This window comes from Heloderma suspectum, chromosome 1 (genome assembly GCF_057233095.1).
Source record: "Heloderma suspectum isolate Gila_16-S chromosome 1, 16-S_ref, whole genome shotgun sequence".
Classification (NCBI taxonomy): Eukaryota; Metazoa; Chordata; class Lepidosauria; order Squamata; family Helodermatidae; genus Heloderma; species Heloderma suspectum.
Window position 1 is genome coordinate 73960743 of NC_139458.1, and position 18140 is coordinate 73978882.

Genomic DNA, 18140 nt, shown 5'->3' on the forward strand with positions numbered 1-18140 from the left:
ACAAGTGTGCCCCAACCCACAGCCCCACTCATTCAAATTTTACCTCACCTATTAGAATTGGCTCCTGTCATTTAATCAACTGAAGCTGTACGTGCAAGCCTATGCATGTTTGCTCAGAAGTAAGTTCCACTGTATTCAGTGGGCCTACTCCTAGGTAAGTGGGTATAGTATTGCAGCCTAATGTATTGGCTAAAGTAATTACAGCTTGTAGTCCCTAGTTTTTATTCCACATGACAATGGGACCACACATACATACCCCAACTTTATTTCATTGGTAGTGCTAGAAGTAACGGTAGGAAATAAAATTTTAAACTTTTAATTTTACAGAAAGGTTTTTCAGGAGAAGTAGGGTTTTCAAGGGTTCAAGGGGGCAGCATTTTAGAAGCTATCAATATATTCAAAACACATTCTGTATAGAGACTTTAATTCATTTGAGGGGCCACAGCCTCTTCTTGGAAATACATCAAATTCAAGTGGAATTTGATGACCCTGTACGTCAAGGAGGGCATAGTGCCAAGCGGACTAGAACACCTAAAACGGGAAGGCTGTACCACAGAAACACTGTGGGTGACAATATCAGTTGCCAAAACTAATTTAGTGCTATCATCCCCCAGACTAGAATGCTCAAACTGACCTTGAGATGGAAAACAAAATCAGGGAGGCCTCCAAACAAGGAAGTGTTGTAATAATGGGCGGCTTCAGTTACCCCCACATTGATTAGATAAATGCATGTTCCAGCCACGACAAAGAGGTTAGATTTCTCAATGCCCTAAAAGATTATGCTGTAGAACAGTTGTTCATGGAACTGACCAGAGGTGAGGTGACCTTGGATTTAATCCTAAATGGTGTCACTCAGGACCTAGTATGAGATATAAATGTTGTTGAACCAATTGGAAACAGTGATCACAGTGCTATCAGATTTAATATATATTTAAGTGGAAAATTGCTCAGGATGTCCAACACAGTCACATTCGACTTCAAAAGAGGAAACTTCTCTAAAATGAGGGAACTGGTGAAAAGAAAGTTAAAAGGGGGAGTCAAGAGGATTGAATCCTTTCAAAAGGCTTGGAGATTACTCAAAACCACAATAATAGGAGCCCAGCTAAAATGTATACCACAGGTTAGGAAAGGTAGCACCAAGTCCAAGAGGCTGACAACATTGTTAACAAGGAGTGTTAATGGAGCTATTAGAGAAAAGAGAGCTTCCTTCAGAAAATGGAAGTCTTGCCCAAGTGAGGAAAACAAAAGGCAGCACAAGCTTGCACCAAGGCGATGCAAGCAGAAAATAAGAATTGCAAAAAAGCATTTTGAAGAGCATATCGCTAACAACATCAAGGCCAACAATAAATAATTCTTTAAATAGATCAGAAGCAGAAAACCAGCTAGGGAGGTAGCTGGACCACTGGATGACAAAGGAGTTAAAGGAGTACTGATGGAGGACAAGGAGATCGCAGAGAAGCTGAATGAATTCTTTTTATCTGTCTTCACTGCAGAAGATATAGGACAGATACCTGTATCAGAACTGATGTTTTCAGGAAGGGAGTCTGAGGAACTGAGGCAAATAGTGGTGGCAAAAGATGAACTTCTCAACCTTATTGATAAACTGAAAGCAAATAAATCACCGGGCCCAGATGGTATCCATCCTAGAGTTCTCAAAGAACTCAAATATGAAGTTGCTAATCTTCTAACCAAAATATGCAACCTGTCCCGAAGATCAGCCTCTATAGCAGAGGACTGGAAGATGGCCAATGCAACACCAGTTTTCAAAAAGGGATCTAGGGGGGATCCAGGAAATCACAGGCCCATTATCTTAATGTCTGTCCAGGTAAATTGGTTGAAGGCATTATTAAAGATAAAATTAGTAAGCATATAGAAAGACAAGGCTTGCTGAAAAAGAATAAACATGGCTTCTGCAAAGGTAAGTCCTGTCTCGCTAACCTTTTAGAGTACTTTGAGAGTGTCAATAAACACGTAGATAGGGGTAATCTGGTAGACATTGTTTATTTGGACTTCTAAAAGGCTTTTGACAAAGCCCCTCACCAAAGATTCCTGAGCAAACTTAGCAGTCATGGAATAAGAGGGCAGGTCCTCTCATGGATCAGTAACTGATTAAATAACAGAAAGCAGAGAGTAGGAATAAATGGTAAATTCTCCCAATGGAGGGAAGGTCCCACAGGGAGCTGTATTAGGACCAATGCTTTTCAACCTGTTCATAAATGATCTGGAATTAGGAGTGAGCAGTGAAGTGGCCAAGTTTGTGGATGACACCAACTTATTTAGGGTAGTTAAAACAAAAAGCGATTGTGAAGAGCTCCAAAAGGATCTCTCCAAACTGGGAGAATGGGCATCTAAATGGCAAATGTGGTTCAATGTAAGCAAGAGTAAAGTGATGCACATTGGGGCAAAAAATCCCAAATTAAGTATAGCCTGATGGGATCTGAGCTAGCAGTGAATGACCAGGACAGAGATCTTGAGGCTGTGGTGGACAGCTCAATGTAGATATCAACCCAGTGTGCGGCCACTGTAAAAAAGGCAAACTCCATGTTAGGCATAATTAGAAAAGGAATTGAGAATAAAACTGCCAATATCATACTCTGCCTCTATATAAATCTATTTTGCGACAACACTTGGAATATTATGTACAGTTTTGGTCACCACACCTAAAAAAAAGAGCTGGAAAAAATGCAGAAAAGGGCAACTAAAATTATCAAGGAGCTGAAGCATCAACCCTATGAGGGAAGGTTCAACAGCTAGGATTGTTTAGTTTGGAAAAAAGGAGGGTAAGGGGAGACATGATAGAGGTCCACAAAATTATGCATCGTATGGATAATGTGGATAGGGAGAAATTTTTCTCCCTCTCTCAAAATACTAGAACCAGGGGTCATCCTATGAAGCTGACTGGCAGGAGATTCAGGACATAGCACATAGTTAAACTATGGGTGTACTGATGGCCACCAATTTGGATGGCTTTAAAAGGGGGTTGGACAAATTCCTGGAGGAAAAGGCTATCAATGGTACTAGTCTTGATGGCTATGTGCTACCTCTAGTACCAGAGGCAGTGAGCCTATGTACACTAGTTGCTGGGGAACATGGGTGGGAGAGTGCTGTTGTGCTCATGCCCTGCATGTGGGTTCCTGATCGACAGCTGGATGGCCAGTGTGTGAACAGAATGCTAGACTAGATGGACCCTTGGTCTGATCCAACATGGCTCTTCTTATGTTCTTAACACCTTAATACTTACTGCTGATGTGGAAGAAGACATCACTGATAGCATAAGCAGTAGGAATACGAAAGCCATTATGTCCTGTTGAGGAGAAAAGACAGAATTACTCACCACTGAAAATCAAGGTCAGGTAGCTAAATGTACTTTTATCTAAAATTCAGTATAACAAATGGAAGTGGGTGTACCAGAAGATATTGAACCTCTAGATTAGCAGCACCTTAGGGGCAACCTACATGTTATATGCAAACACAAGACATTCAGTTTCAACATAACTTTCAAATGAATTTGAGCGGGGACATTGCAGCTGAGCAAAAGTTAAACAGCCCCTTCAGCCTTGCTATTATTGCTTAATTCTAAATCAGCCTTGCCCTACCTGATGCCCTCCAGATGTGTTGGATTACAACTCCCATCACCCCCAGCCAACATGGCTGGCTAGAGATGGGAGCTATAGTTCAACACATGTGGAGCATGCTCTAAACACTCCCTCCAGAATCAGCTTTTCTTTTACAAACTCATTTTCAGGGCTCAGTTACATCCACTGCTACATATGTTTTTTTTCTACATGAAGCATTTATCGTGTGCTCTTCATTCCCTACTCATGGTTGTTTAGGGTTCTTTAGATGATGTTGAGACAGTTTCGCTTCTGTGTGTAATGAACACTCTCAGCAAGTTTTTTTAGAGCAGGGAAAATGCAGCATTTAATTATGAAAGCAAAGGTGTATTTGCTTGTGTATTTGTGCTGTTCCACTATACCACAGCATCACCTAAAGGTTATACAGCAGAAAATCAGGAAAAGAAATGCTATTTTGTAGTGCATGAATTTCAATTCTGTGATGAACCCAAAAGTAGATACAGCGGATTAAAAACAGATTAACAGCCTTGTGTAGAAAAGCTCATGATGTTTAGTTAGCCCTTCAAAAGTTTGCATTTTGTTGTATAACTTGTCCCACATTCTCCTCTTGTGTCATGTAGCGCTAAGCCTCCTTTTAAGACTGAGAGGCTCTCCTTCATATTGCATACCATGGCAATGTAACATTTTATCAATAGTGTGTACTGTTTGTCACCACTGACATGGTTCCCCCCTGTGTGAGACCACTATCTCCCACCCCCACAGCACCCTTGGCCAACCTGAACTCAAGACTGCTGAACACAGAAGTGGCATAAAAAAAGGGAAAAAAGTGGAATTATTGCCAACAGAATGGCAGAATGTATCTGTGGATCTTTAACACTTCCTTTAAGCTTGTTTTTGGGGAGGAGATACGACACATGCTCTTTCTTGCCTTCCATCCCAACTTGGAACTCTCTGGTTAACATTTTCTTCTCCACTACCCCCCGCCCCCAACTGCTGCTTGGTCACATCATCATCTATTATCATCATCATCATCATCTACATTTATATCCCGCCTTTTTTCCTCTTCCAAGGATCCCAAGGTGGCTTACATGATCCTCCTCTCCTTTTTTATCCTCACAACAAACCTCTGAGGTAGGTTAGGCTGAGAGTCAGTGACTAACCCAAAGTTACCCAGTGAGCTTCATGGCCAAGTGGGGACTAGAACCTGGATCTCCTGACTCCCAGTCCAACACTCTAATCACTACACCACACTGGCTCATTTTGTAGATGAAGTATCTTATGTAAACATGTTACATCTTTGGGGATTTACAATACCTTGTCCTCAGTTTCGATATAGGCCTTTCAAACATGATGAGTAGTCTAGCTGTACACTTAAAGAAACAGATATGTATATGATTCAACTTTAAAATGAAAAACATTACCTATTCAGATTTCTTTATCAGTACTATGGAAGAAAGTGTTCTATATATCTCTTACCAGGGAGAGCCCATATAGTGTAGTAGTTAGGCTGCTGGACTAGGGCTCAGGAGATCTGGGTTCAGATGGCCAACTATGAAGCTCACTGTATAACCCTGAGGCAGTTTCTGTCTCTCAACCTATCCTACCTGAGGATAAAATGGGAAGGGGAAGAAACATGTACATTACACTGAGCATTTTGATGGTAGAGGGACCTATAAACGTAATAAATAATATCTATCTTCACATCTAATCATGTGGAACATAGTGATCAGTGAATAGAGTGGTGGCCCTGTGTCCCATTTTACAGATGACAGTCCTCTATTTGAAGGGCTGTCAGAGCCCAGACTTTGATTTGAAGGCATCCTCTATTTGAAGGGCTATCCGGTCCAAATCCAGATAAAGAACCATAAGAAGGTTGCCATCACCAGTTAGCCCCAGGACAGCAAACTGAACAGTACAGAGGCTCGGTTTGCATGTAACGAGAAGCCACCATGGGTGAATTTCCCTGCAGGGCTTTTCATCGCAGTGGCAGCTGCCATTTTGAATTTTCAGGGAGCAGTGGGGGCACGCCATAGCTTATTGTTACGTGCGAACCCAGTGAGGGTGGTTGACAAGCCTGCTGCAGTCCTAAAACAGTGCATGGGTTCTAGGTGGCTTGTCACCCATCCCATCTACCCACCCGCACTGGGTTTGCACATAACAAAAAATGGTGGGGCTTGCCAACCTGGTGCCTCTGAGCTGTGAGCCAGGTCAGAGTCACCTGGTCACAATCACGTGAGCCAGGTCAGAGTCACCTGGTCACAATCTTTCCCACTAAGGTGAGAAGTACTGTATTTCTATTTAAATTGGAGTAGTTATTTCTGAATTTGCATCTATAGGTATACATTAACATATGCAAATTTTATGCAAATCACCATCCCCCTTTGTCCTCCTTTGCGGATGCCTTTCCTCTTTTACAGCAATGCAGAAGTGGTCACCTTATCAGTGAATAACCCAAGGTAATGAGCAACCCTGAAATTTCTCAGGTAGGCGGGTGTTCATAATAACAAAATAACAAGCCTGAGACAGCAACTTTGGAGGGAGTAATCCTATGGTTGCTAGACAGCAGCTAGACAGCCAGAGGATATCTGGTTTTCCGGGAACCAACCTCGGAGCCCATGCTCTGAGGTCAGTTCCCGGAGAACTGACCTCCCCCCGTGCAAGAGGAGCGTGAAGTGGCCAAAAAGGGGTATTCTGGGGGGTGTTCCAGGGTGGGGAGGGCAGAAATGCCTGTATGACACCTCCAATGTGTCATATAGCAACCTCCTCCCCCACTCAGCCCTCCTGCAGCTAGACAGCTGCAATTGGCTGTCTAGCCGAAAATGCAGGGCAGGAGAAGCGTGGAGGGAATGATCCCCTCCATGCTTCTTCTGCCCTGCATTGGATAGGCGATTGCCTCCGAGTTTGGAGGCGGCCGCCTATCTGAATAGGATTGCGCCCTAAATCTTTAAAGTGTGAAAAGCCCCCAGGCACATTTTGGACACATTTAGAAAAATTCTGCCCCTTGTTAAAGGAAAGAAGAACCCAGAATATGATTTCTAGTTCATTTATGTGAATATCAACTTGGTTAGCAACACTGCTTTAATACTGATTGTTAATCCCAGGCTCCTAGTATGCAGAGATGTCTGATATTAAAACATATAGTTAAAGCTATAACTCCTGAGGCAGGACAGCTATCAATCCAGGAATTAATATAAACAGAGAACTAAAAACTAGCTCTCCCTGGTGCAGCATCTGTCTCTTGGATGCTGTCGTTCCAAGTCAGGAGATTTCACAGCTGCTCCAAAATGTCCTTGGTTATTTGGTGTTGAGCCACCTCTTACATCAGGGCAGGGATGTGTATAAAGTAGGGAGGGGTGTTCACAGAAATCATCTAATTTCTCCCTCTGTGCTGATGCACAGCAGATCACAAATTTATATAACAGTTTATAATGTTCAAAAATATGCATATAGACTGTGGCAGTTGATTAGAGGAGAAATATAGTTTGTTGTCACTTATTTTCACACATTTTAGAAGTGCCATAATCCCTCCTCTTGCTGAGATTCTTAGATTGTGAGAACCACTGGGTTAGGGACTTCACTACTTTTTTTGCTTATGAAATTCTGTAAGGAACCATCTACACTGATGGTGCTGAACAAATAATATAGTAAATTATGGCTGGGATCCAAAGAAACAAGAGCAGACTTCTGGGCACACATGCAGTGGCCTTTTTGATCCACCTTTCCACTGCATCCTCTTGCAAACACGCGCGCACACTCTCTCACGCACACACACGTGTGCACACGCAAACAAAGGGGCCATGCCTAGGGATGCTGACATGTATGGCTTCATTCAGACTGGACAGGCACATGCATCTAACTCTGACAGCTGTGTAAGCTTGCTTGAAGGCTTTGCTGTATCAAACTAAGGGCTATTTCGACCCATGTGAAGCTGGATTCATTCGCTAGTCAGCCAATGAAGACTTATACATATTATTTTAGTTCTGTGTCTATAGATGGAATGATAATCCTAAAGAAATTAATTAGGACTTCAGTCTTTAAGTCTGCAAGCCCAGGCAATATCCCCCCAGCCACTAACACATACAGTTTTGGGTGTGTACATTTGTGTGATCTCTCTTGGCACCACAGCGTGCTGTGGAAGGAAGCATGTGAGAGACTGACTTCTGTGCGTCAGAACAAAGTATAACTGTGTTATCGGAAATAAAACCTGTTTGTTCTGCAAAGAATAATCACTGTGTTTTCACAACAGTATGCATGAACCCAGGATTCATTTCTCTTAGGGATGCATGCAGAAACAATCAATGGTGTGGTGGAATTTTTCCATGCAAGATCATTCACATATCCATGGAGAGTGGTCTCTGCACAGACTAGCGGAGGCCCACATGCATGGGTGCATTCCAAGAAGAGAATAGCTACTAAATGAATGCTTCAATTTATAAAATGTGTCTACAGTGAAACAGAATCAGCATACTGAAAAATCAGTAATGCTTCTTTTTGCTCTAGTGTATGCTATTTTGGTCAGCCTTTTGCAATATTCACAGTTGGCCCTGTCTTTTGGTGCTCTCCGTCTCCTTCCTTACAAATGTCCTGGTTCTACTATTTTGTATTATAGATTTCCCTAAAAGATTTCTGACTTTCAGAGTTGTTAATTTTATGCAATGCTGCAATCCATTATTTAGCCATACACTGACCCAAGATCCATCTATATGGCACCGCTTTGACCCCCCCATCGCAACTGCACAGCAATGCGGCTTCAGATCACCATGCCCTGCGATACACTCGCAATGTACTGCGTGCTTCCCTAGCAGACTTGCCGTGCCCTTTTTTTTTTTTTGCCATTACACTGAAATGCGCAGCTGTGCGGTCCCATGAGTGGGGGGGTGCGACACTTCAGTGGCTGTTTTATATTTGAGGGGCTCTGCTGTGTCTTTCTGACCCTGTTTTGGGTAAAACTTGGGTATTTTGTGCTCCTTCATTTCCGCACCATCAGTTTGTCAGTTCCCCAGCCTGAGACTCTCGCAATGGTTCGCACTCACAAGTGTGAGCACTACGTGCCTTGCCATCATTCCAAAATGGTGGCTGGAGCAATGTTGTTCTTCCCCCAAGACCCGCCCCCCCCAGCCCTTGGGTTCCGAGTCCAAAAGCAACCGTTGTGAAGATATGAAGCTGCAAAAATGTGCGAAAGTGTGAATAAATAGATGAAAATGCCCCTTTGTGCCTCTGTAACTGCGCAGCTGCAAAGGGATGGGGGAGCAAAGTGGCGCCAGAGTGACACAGGCACTACGCACACCTGCAACACGCCCACTGTAGGATGCGGAGTGAGGTCGGGGAAGGAACAGATGGCCCACAACTGTGGAGGAACCCGCAGCAAACCCAAAAAATCACAGTAAAATGACTCCTTGGAACTCTGCTTTTTCTGGGCGAAAACCACGGATAGCTGCAAAGTTGCGACTGTGTCATCTATCATGAGGGACCTCGACTTGTAACTGCCCTGGAGTAAAAACCCGGTGTAGATGTCACCCCAGGTCACATAACTGCAGCTGGGGAAATAGGCCACCTTGGCGTATTTCTCCCACCTCACATGCCAGTCATGTGCTGGGGAGGGGATTAGTATAATTGTCATGTCATGCGAACCAGGCCATGGTGCCTTGTTGCCATGGATAACGAGCCATGCAGAACCCATTGGTTGTTGTAGGGTTCTGGGTGGGTTGTTACCCAGAGCAATAAGTCACCCTGGCCAGGTTCAGATGACACAACAAGCTGTGCTGCCAAGGGTAATTTTGCTAATCTCCCTGGCGCACCAGCGGCATGCCACCTTGACTTATTAACCACTGGCGTATTAACTGTGATCGTGCGAACTAGGTCACTGTGGCTGCACATTCATGAATAAAATATCCTTAGTGATTTTATTTATTAAAATATGGGAATGATGCAATGGTGTCTGGCTGCTAGCAGTATTTACATTGTTCTAGAAGAAACCAATGGTTTCACAACATCAACAGTTCTTGCTAATGCAATGGGTAAAGTTGTTTCCATGAGCACACTGTAAATAGTAGTGGTGCTAGACACCATTGGGTCGTTTCGTATATGTCCTAAATTTACAGTGGTTTTTGAGATGGCTTACAAATAGATATTTAAATAACACAAAATATAATAGTTATCCCACTAAAACAAACACAACAACAAAACAGAACATAGCAGATAAAGAACGCAGGTAACAGCAATTGGATATTACATCCTGCAAAAGGCTTGAGAGAACATAATAGTGTCACCTGGTGTCTAAAAGATAAGAGGTTTAGGGCACCACCACAGGAAAGACCCTGCCACCTACCTCATCTATAAAGGTAGAGGTACCCAGGGGAGGTCCTCAGAAATTGTTTTATGTTACTTTCAGTCTTGTTCTAGTAGTATAGTAACAATATTAAGAATGCCCTTCAGTGGCAGCTGGTGGCCATTGGGGCTTCTGAGGCAGAGGGCCGGGTAGCTAATGATAGGCAGAGCCAGGGAGGCCACAGTAGACAACTTGGGTTGAAATCTTGTACTTTGATGTTGCACCCTCCATGCACATTCACTAAATGCAGGAATAGCATCTGAAAAGGGCTCATGTGTGATGTGACACGGATGCCCACACTTTTATATGTATGTGCAGGGCCATCCTGAAGTTCTTTGCTATCCTGTGTGAATTAAAATCCACCACCCCAGTTTGTTCTTTGTCATATGCTGAGCAGCATAACAATAGAACATTGAATGACCAAAAGTTGACCAGGAGACCATTTCCTTGTTTTCATTGTGTTCCACATTAGTTAATCTGGACTCAATAGTACACCCATATTTGTATGTGCCGTTATTTATTTATTTTGTTTAAAATTATGTTTAGGCCGCCTTTGAGGGCAGAACCCTCTCAAAATGCTGTACCATTAAGGCCCAAACTTCATGTGATGTGGAGTTAAATGTAGTTTTTTCTCTGAGTTGTTCATTTTGTTGCTGCAAGCTGAAACAGAAGGGCTGCATGAAAAAAGGGACTTTTCAGGCTTTCTCCCTCTGGTGATTTCCACTCACAGAAATCAGGCATATTGCACATACATTTGTATGCATGCATTGCATCCCTATGGGCAGTAACAGAACTGCACCCATATGCACATATAGGATTAGCAAATAAATGAATCCCTCTCGATGTGACAACCAAGGCCTTTATCACACACTGTTGTTTGAACTACAGTTCTGTGTGGGGTAGCGTATCCTGATGAACATAGGAAGCTGCCACATGCGAAGCCAGACTATTGGCCCATCTAGCTCAGTGCTGTATACAGAGATGGGTAGTGGCCCTCTGGAGTTAGAGACAGGGCTCTTTCCCAGCCCTATCTGGAGATACTGGGGACTGAACCACAGATCCACAAGTGCTTTCCTTTCCTGGTGATATCCCTTTAATGTAGAAATGTGGGCTCTACTAACATAGGGCCCTATACAACACTTGCAGTGGGTGACAGGGTTTATGCCAGCTTGTCCCACCTCTGACATCTGCATGTTGGATGTCAGGTTTACTTAGGGATCTGTGTGTGTAGAAACTAATGCACACAGCCTCTGGTCTCACAGTGTATACACTCCATTTTGTGGTGTAGATTGCACCAGTTGCAGCCTATACAACACACACACATTCCCCTATGCCAGGGGTGTTTAGCCTCTTTCAGCCCAAGGGCCAAATTTAAGTTTTGAGAAATGAAATTCCAGTGGTGGACAAGGCAGAAGGAAAAAGGGATGAGGCCAAAGTACCAAAGATATTTTCACTTAAAGTTCTTCCTGCCAGTCACTAAGCCATGGGAGAGGAATGTCAACCTTTCGGAATGGGGAAAGGTCTGCACAAAAGCTGGGAAACCACCAAATCATCAGTGGTTGGTGGAAATGGGGTGGGATCAGGGATGGAGGGCATGCCCATCTGGGGAATCCTGTGTGCACAGATAGGGACCTCAGGCGGGCCACATTTGGCCCCCAGGCCTTAGGTTCTGCACTCCTACCTGATGCAAATGTGATGACCAGCACACAGACATCCTGGGTGGGTTGAGTTGACACTATCCCAATCCCATCTCTCTATACTGGATCAAACAGACAGTGTCGGTGTTGTTAAATCAGTTCATATGTAAAAAAGAAAGAAAGAAAGAAAAAAGTACCAGTTCACTTGAAAGCCTAAAACCAAGGAATGTGCTATCACAAGATACTACAATGACTACCAATTTGGATGGCTTTAAAAGGGGATTAGACAAATTCCTGGAGGAGAAGTCTATCGATGGCTGCTAATTCTGATGGCTGTGTGCTACCTCCAGTACCAAAGGCAGTATACCTATGTACACCAGTTGCTGGGGAACATGGGCGGGAGGGTGCTGTTGCACTCATGTCTTGCTTGTGGGTTCCCAGTCGATAGCTGGGTGGCCGCTGTGTGAACAGAATGCTGGACTAGATGGATCCTTCATCTGATCCAGCATGGCTCTTCTTATGTTCTTATGTTCTAAGCCTCCACAGAAGATGGGGATCTGGTTGACCAGAGTATGGTTGTAAAGGGGTGCACTGTTTAACAAAAGCTGTTTGTGCACACGATGTGGTGAAAAGTCTTTGTCAGCAGATCAGGGCTTGCATGAAGGTGAACATCTGCTGATGTGAGAAGACAAATATAACTTAACCTAAGGACTGATGACATTAGGAGGGGGCCACAGACATGAGCATGAAGAGAAGGCCTAAAGAACACATTCCATGAGGAAGTGGAACGAAACATTAGTTAGCGCTGTAGAAGTGGCTTAAGATGTTGCTTAAGATCATTGCTAAATATAATCATTTGGTTTGCTGACATTAGTAGACTGTTTGGATGACCTCAGTATTGCAGGATAGCATAGAGAGTGGCATGCGTCTCTGGCTTTGCTGGAAATAGTACAAAAGATGATGCTTAGGCTTTCAACAAGGACTTCCTGGTCAGTCGATCCTAGAATGGTTGGCTTGTTCCTTCAGTGAAGGCATGCCCTGGCCTGGCCAGGAAATGTGCAGGATTCACTTCCACCTGAAGATCAGAGGAAGCGGTCATCCCTTCTTTGCCAAAGGTGTCAAGTCTACAATAAGCCATTATTATTCAGTAACGATCCTCCTATACCAGTCTTCCCCAACCTGGGGTCCTCCAGATGTGTCAGACTACAACTCCCATCCACTCCAGCTAACAGACTGGGGGTGACGGGAGTTGTAGTCCAACACATCTGGAGGATGCCAGGTTGGGAAAACTGCCCTATATTGTTGTTGTTGGAGCTTTGTAAGAGATTTATTTTACTACTACTACTGCCTTCTGGGAAGACTTTGCCTTTTGTGGTCTGGGTTCTGCTGTTCCCTATTACATGGTCTGGATAACCCTTAAGTTGATGTGTGTCAGTGCTTACATACACCAGAGGCAACAGTAAAAGCTGAGGAGTTGGCTGTGCTATTTTTTGTCCTACTTTTCATGTGCCTTTCTTCTAAGTGTTTCATCATCTCTTTGAATCTCCCACACTTGTGGCTGCTGGAGGACACCTTTTTGACAAAGTTTTCAAGCTATAACCAGGAATCTACTGACTAAATCTTAATATGCTTTGAAGAAGCTCCAGTTATAATTTTAGGAGGTCTGGAAAGATACACCTTCTTATAAAAAATTAGTTCATTAATATTATTAAGGAGAACAAACCTCTCATTAAAGTTCTAGAGATGACATTTGGCATTTTAAAAAGGCTTTTTGCCATTTTACTGATCCTGAAACCAGAAAGCTTCTGCCAGAAGTAATATGAATTCCAGGAAGAGAACCTGCGTTAGGGCCTAATTACACATTTAAATGTGCCGTTTGAAGTTACATCAGTTTTTAAAATTAAAACTGTGGAGGGGGAGCTGATTTGGATCAGAACTGCAGCATTAGGATAGGGGAACATGGCTCTTATGTTCTTCTTTTATTCTTCTTATGTTTTAATTAAAAAACACACACCCTGATGTCTCTTCAAGCGATGTACTCAAAGTAACATGGTTAGGCCCTGAGGACTCATGGCGCTGGATACAGTCTTAGTCATACTTAGAGAAGACCTATTAAGCCCCACTGATTTCAGTGGGTTTATTCTAAGTAGGACAAATTCTGGATCCAACCCATACTGTTCGGTCTGTAAGTGGTGTGGAGTCAGAGGTGTCTAGCCTAATTATTTTCCTCGTAGTCTAAATAACAATGCATATTACATATTGTTGTCTGTCAAATATCTAAAAATATGGTCCAATTTTTATTTTATTTTATTGTGCTGCTGCTATCTTATTGTGTGACTATTCGCTGTGTTCTTGCTGTGTTTTATTTTTTGCTGTTTTGTTTAATTTGTTTTAAATCATTTATCATCATTATCATCATTATCACCATCATCTTGGAAGCCTTCAGCTGAAAAGGCAGTCTAAAATATCATTTAAATAGATACAGTGGCAGCACAATCCTATCCATGTTTATTCAAAAGAGTTGAATAAGTGTTGGCCAATAAATGTTTTAAACAGATAAATATAAAGTAAGACCCACTGAGCTCACCGGGTGTTATTCCTGAGAAAACATGCACAGGAATGCAGCCTTTATGGCAATGATTGAAAATTCATAGGAACATGGGAAGCTGCCTTTTGCCTGCAGGGTCAGATTATTGCTCCATTTAGTCCAGGGGTCCCCAAACCCCGCGCCGCGGACCAGTACCAGTCTGTGGCCTGTTAGGAACCGGGCTGCGTAGGGGTGTGCGAAACCCCCTTACCTTGGGTCTGCGGGGGTTCATGGGGGGGAGGTGATCCGTCCCTCCCCCCCAGAATCCTTGCCGGCCCCGGCCGGCTCCACTCCGCAGTGAGTCCACAGAGCTGCCAGCCAGCTCCGGCCGCTGGTGGACTTCCAGCTGCTGGGACATAAATGGCGTCCACTATGCGGATGCCATTTGCGTCCCTGTTCTTCAAGTAATAGGCTACATAATAGGCTACGTAAATCTTCAAGTAATTTACTTCAAGACGCCATTTGCGTCCCAGTGGCCAGAAGTCTGCCCACGAACCCCCCCCCCCCCAGGTCCATGGAAAAATTGTCTTCCATGAGACCAGTCCCTAGTGCAAAAAAAGGTTGGGGACCGCTGATTTAGCCCCACCATTATCACCAGTGGAGGCTGGTGGCTCCGATGTCAGTAAGTTGGTGAATCCACTCCAGGTTTCAGTCAGAACTCTAAAGGAACTATCCAAGGTGCCTAGAGAACTCTTTTAGAGTTCTGACTGAAACCCGGAGCGGATTTACTGCCCCACTGACATCAGAGCCATCAGCCTCATCTGATTATCATTCTACACTGACTGACAGTAGGTCTTCAGAGTCTTAGGCAGATAAATGATCACATATTGTACACCACCTTGGAAGGATAATCTTGGGAGGAAGGCAGTCTAAAAATCCATTAAAATGATAAATAATTTTATAATTATTCAGTCCCAGGCACGGTCTGAAGGCATATGAGACAGCTACCTTGCGGAAGCTAAGCACGTCTGGGTCTGGTCAGTGCTTGGAGGGGAGACCACCTGGGAACCACATGTAGCCACCTTGCATTCCACAATAGAAGAAAGGTGGGATATAAATGCCATTAAACAAACAAACAAATAAATAAATAATAACACAAACATCTTTCTAAGCTCTGCTACCTTTCAGCTAGGAATGCATGTATTCTGTCACCATGTCCTCCCTGAAAGTGCAGCTTCCCCAGCACTGTATCTCCATGTTGGGGGAAAGCTACACCCACTGAACTTCTGCCTCTCTCTTACAGCTACTAAAGACACAAGACCTCTTTCTCATATTCACACTCAGGTTTGTGACATTCTAGTTAAAGCCCCAAAACAGCCTCTTTGGCACACACTTTTTAGTACACACTGTCCCAGCAGAACTGTTAATGTTTCAGCAATGAGAAAACCACATAATACAGGCAGTGAGGGGGCCTGAACCTGCAAACCCTTCCCCACACAATCGAAGTGTTGCTTTTTAAAATGTTTCCCATAAGATCTTGCCTACTGGTATCAAGCAAGTATTTGAGACAGCTCAGAATAATCTGTGGAATTATTCACACAGCCTTTGTAGCCTGTAGCAGCACAATTGATTAATCAGACCATGCCAACTACCTTGGTTTGTGCCAGTTGTGAATGATGCCGCCCACTGCTACCCGCCATATGCTGAACTGAACCTGGTCAGCTGTTGCCATTTAAGCATAACTGCACATTTTCATGGGTCTGCCATCTGAATTAAAAGAGCGCCACTGTATTTTCAAAGTACCCAGGCATATACACGGAAGGAAGAGACAGGTGTGGAAAAAAAACAATTGACTTAGCCTGCAATCCTATACATACTTACGTGGGAGTAAGTCCTATTAAACTCAACAGAGCTTACTTCTGATTATATACTCATAGGATTGCACTGCTATTGGTAGAATAGTTCCAAAATGCGAACTTCTTTCCTGACATATAAACAAGAGCTCCCTTATCACTCACCAACACATGTAAACTCTGTTAAATGTATACACAGCCTTCTCATCTCAAAGCTAGGAGGACTATTTCTAAGGCAGACAATTCAAGTCCATATGAAGCTCCCCACCTCCACCACCATAGGACTATCATCACAGCTATTTTATTATCTTTGAATAATTGGGGCCCTGAATGGGTTAAGATTAACTGAATAGGTGAAATTGCTTTCTCCTTCTCCCCTTGCCAAATCTGCAGTTTATCATTATAGGGCTCCATTCAGTACAACGCTTCCTTCCTTCCTTCCTTCCTTCCTTCCTTCCTTCCTTCCTTCCTTGCTTGCTTTCTCTCTCTCTCCCCCCCTTTCCACCCCCCCCTTTTAAAAACTTCTGTCAAGCTGATTAAATAAGGAAACAAAATGCAAAGGGAACAAGGAGAGGCAAAGGGAGCAATGAACCAAACAGCCCATAATCCAAAGCTAAGACTTACCTGCTGCTTGTGTCTCTTGGCAGATGATGGCAGGAGGCAGTGATGCCACCCTGGAGCACTACTCAAGTGTCCAGAACCAGATTCCCTCAGTCTCCTAGTTCAATCAGTGTCTCTAACACCCTCCTCTCTCTCCTCTAGCTTCTGTTTGGTTGCTAATCCTTACTGCACAGGAAAAGGAGAGTTGTATTTCATTTAACCCCTTCTGCCACATAAGTCCCTCCATGGCTTTCCTGTTTTGCTTTTAAAAGCTAGAGTTTTAATCATACCCACCTGGAAGACACATATTTTGAATGATTTCCGCATCATTCACATGAGCGTCTTTGAAAAACACAATCTGTTGTTGCACAAGTCAGTGTCAGGGTGGGGCCTTTCTCAACTAAGTTTTATTTTAGCCACAGGCAGTACATCAAAAGAGGAGAGGGAGAGAGGGAGGAGAGAGGGAGGGAGGTGCAGATGGAACTATCTATAATTGCAGCAGTCACTGTTTCTTTTTTCCACTAAAGTCCCCAAGTCTAAATAACAAGACTTTTAAATCACATTTCGTTCCAAGCCAGAAAAAGGCCTACATTTGAACTCCCTTCTCCTCTCGCCTTTTGAAGCTGGGAGTGTAAACATTCCCAAACCCTGTCCCGGGCTAGATCCATCTATGCCAGCTTTTCCTAACCTGGTGCCCTCCAGATGTTGTTTAGCTACACATCTGGAGTATGTGGGAAGGTTGATTTATGCAATGGGGTGACTCAAATCTTGGGAAAGAACATCACAGAAGTTTGGAGAATATAAGCAGCAAGATACCAATCTGTGCTTGAGGAATTTGTTCCTATTTTCATCCACATTTTGCAATAAGAATCCCTGTGAAAAGCCAACTGTGGCAGTGAACTGTGCACAAGCAAAAGGCTGTTGTGACCCATTTGTGTGAGGAATGCTTGCCAGTAAAACTCAGCTCAAGACATTTTTGTTGTATGCCTTATTTGATATGAAAGACATATTTCTTCCCTTGTTTATTTATCCTTCTTTGCAATGCTCTATATAAAGAACCGTGGTTAAGAACATTAAGGGTGCATGGCTGGCTGGGGCATGCTTGGAGCTGTAGGACTTTTCTTCTGTCTAAACCTGCATAGGTTTGTACCCTAAAGGTGCAATGCTATGCTTGTTTTGACAGAAAAAGTCCTTCAACACCCAGCATTCCCCAGCCAGCTATGCTGGCTGGGGAATGCTGGGAGTTGAAGGACTTTTTCTATTTAAACCTGCAGAGGATTGCACCCTAATTCTATTGGGATAAGTCAGGCCCATGGGGGAAATAGTGTATTTTACAGTGACTGGTCAGTAAAGTAGCCACATACACATTGCCAGAAAAAGGAAATCTATCCCCCAAAAGCAAACCAAAGAGGGCAGATTTGCATGCTAATTTATACATATAGATACAAATTTGGAAATAATGGCTATAATTTAAATAGAAATACGACAAATATCAGCACAGTGGGGGAGACTATGACCAGGTGACCTGCTTACCTCAGTCTACTGGGCAACTTCAAGGTCCCTACTCTCCCTTCTTACGGTTCTCATGTTTTAAACTAGATTTGGACTGAACTGCCTTTC

General features: G+C 43.5%; 1 protein-coding gene across 8 annotated transcripts in view; it reads right to left on the reverse strand.

Moving 5' to 3' along the window:
* The window catches only part of PAPLN (papilin, proteoglycan like sulfated glycoprotein), an 88605-nt gene extending 71696 nt beyond the window's left edge, over positions 1-16909 (reverse strand). For 3 of the 8 annotated variants that reach the window (XR_014789590.1, XM_084847168.1, XM_084847132.1), the window contains exons 1-2: positions 16815-16909; positions 3242-3304 (exon numbers count right to left, since the gene is read on the reverse strand). Coding sequence is in view for 5 of the 8 variants with exons in the window: in XM_084847168.1 (XP_084703294.1) it covers positions 3242-3304; positions 16815-16850 (99 nt within the window). In the remaining 3 variants the exon portion in view is untranslated. Of the gene's footprint in view, positions 1-3241; positions 3308-5051; positions 5180-11584; positions 11658-15075; positions 15984-16544; positions 16707-16814 lie in introns of those variants that run through there. The other 5 variants (XM_084847159.1, XM_084847149.1, XM_084847140.1 and 2 more) reach the window with 5 other exon arrangements.
* Between the last annotated feature and the right edge of the window lie 1231 nt (positions 16910-18140).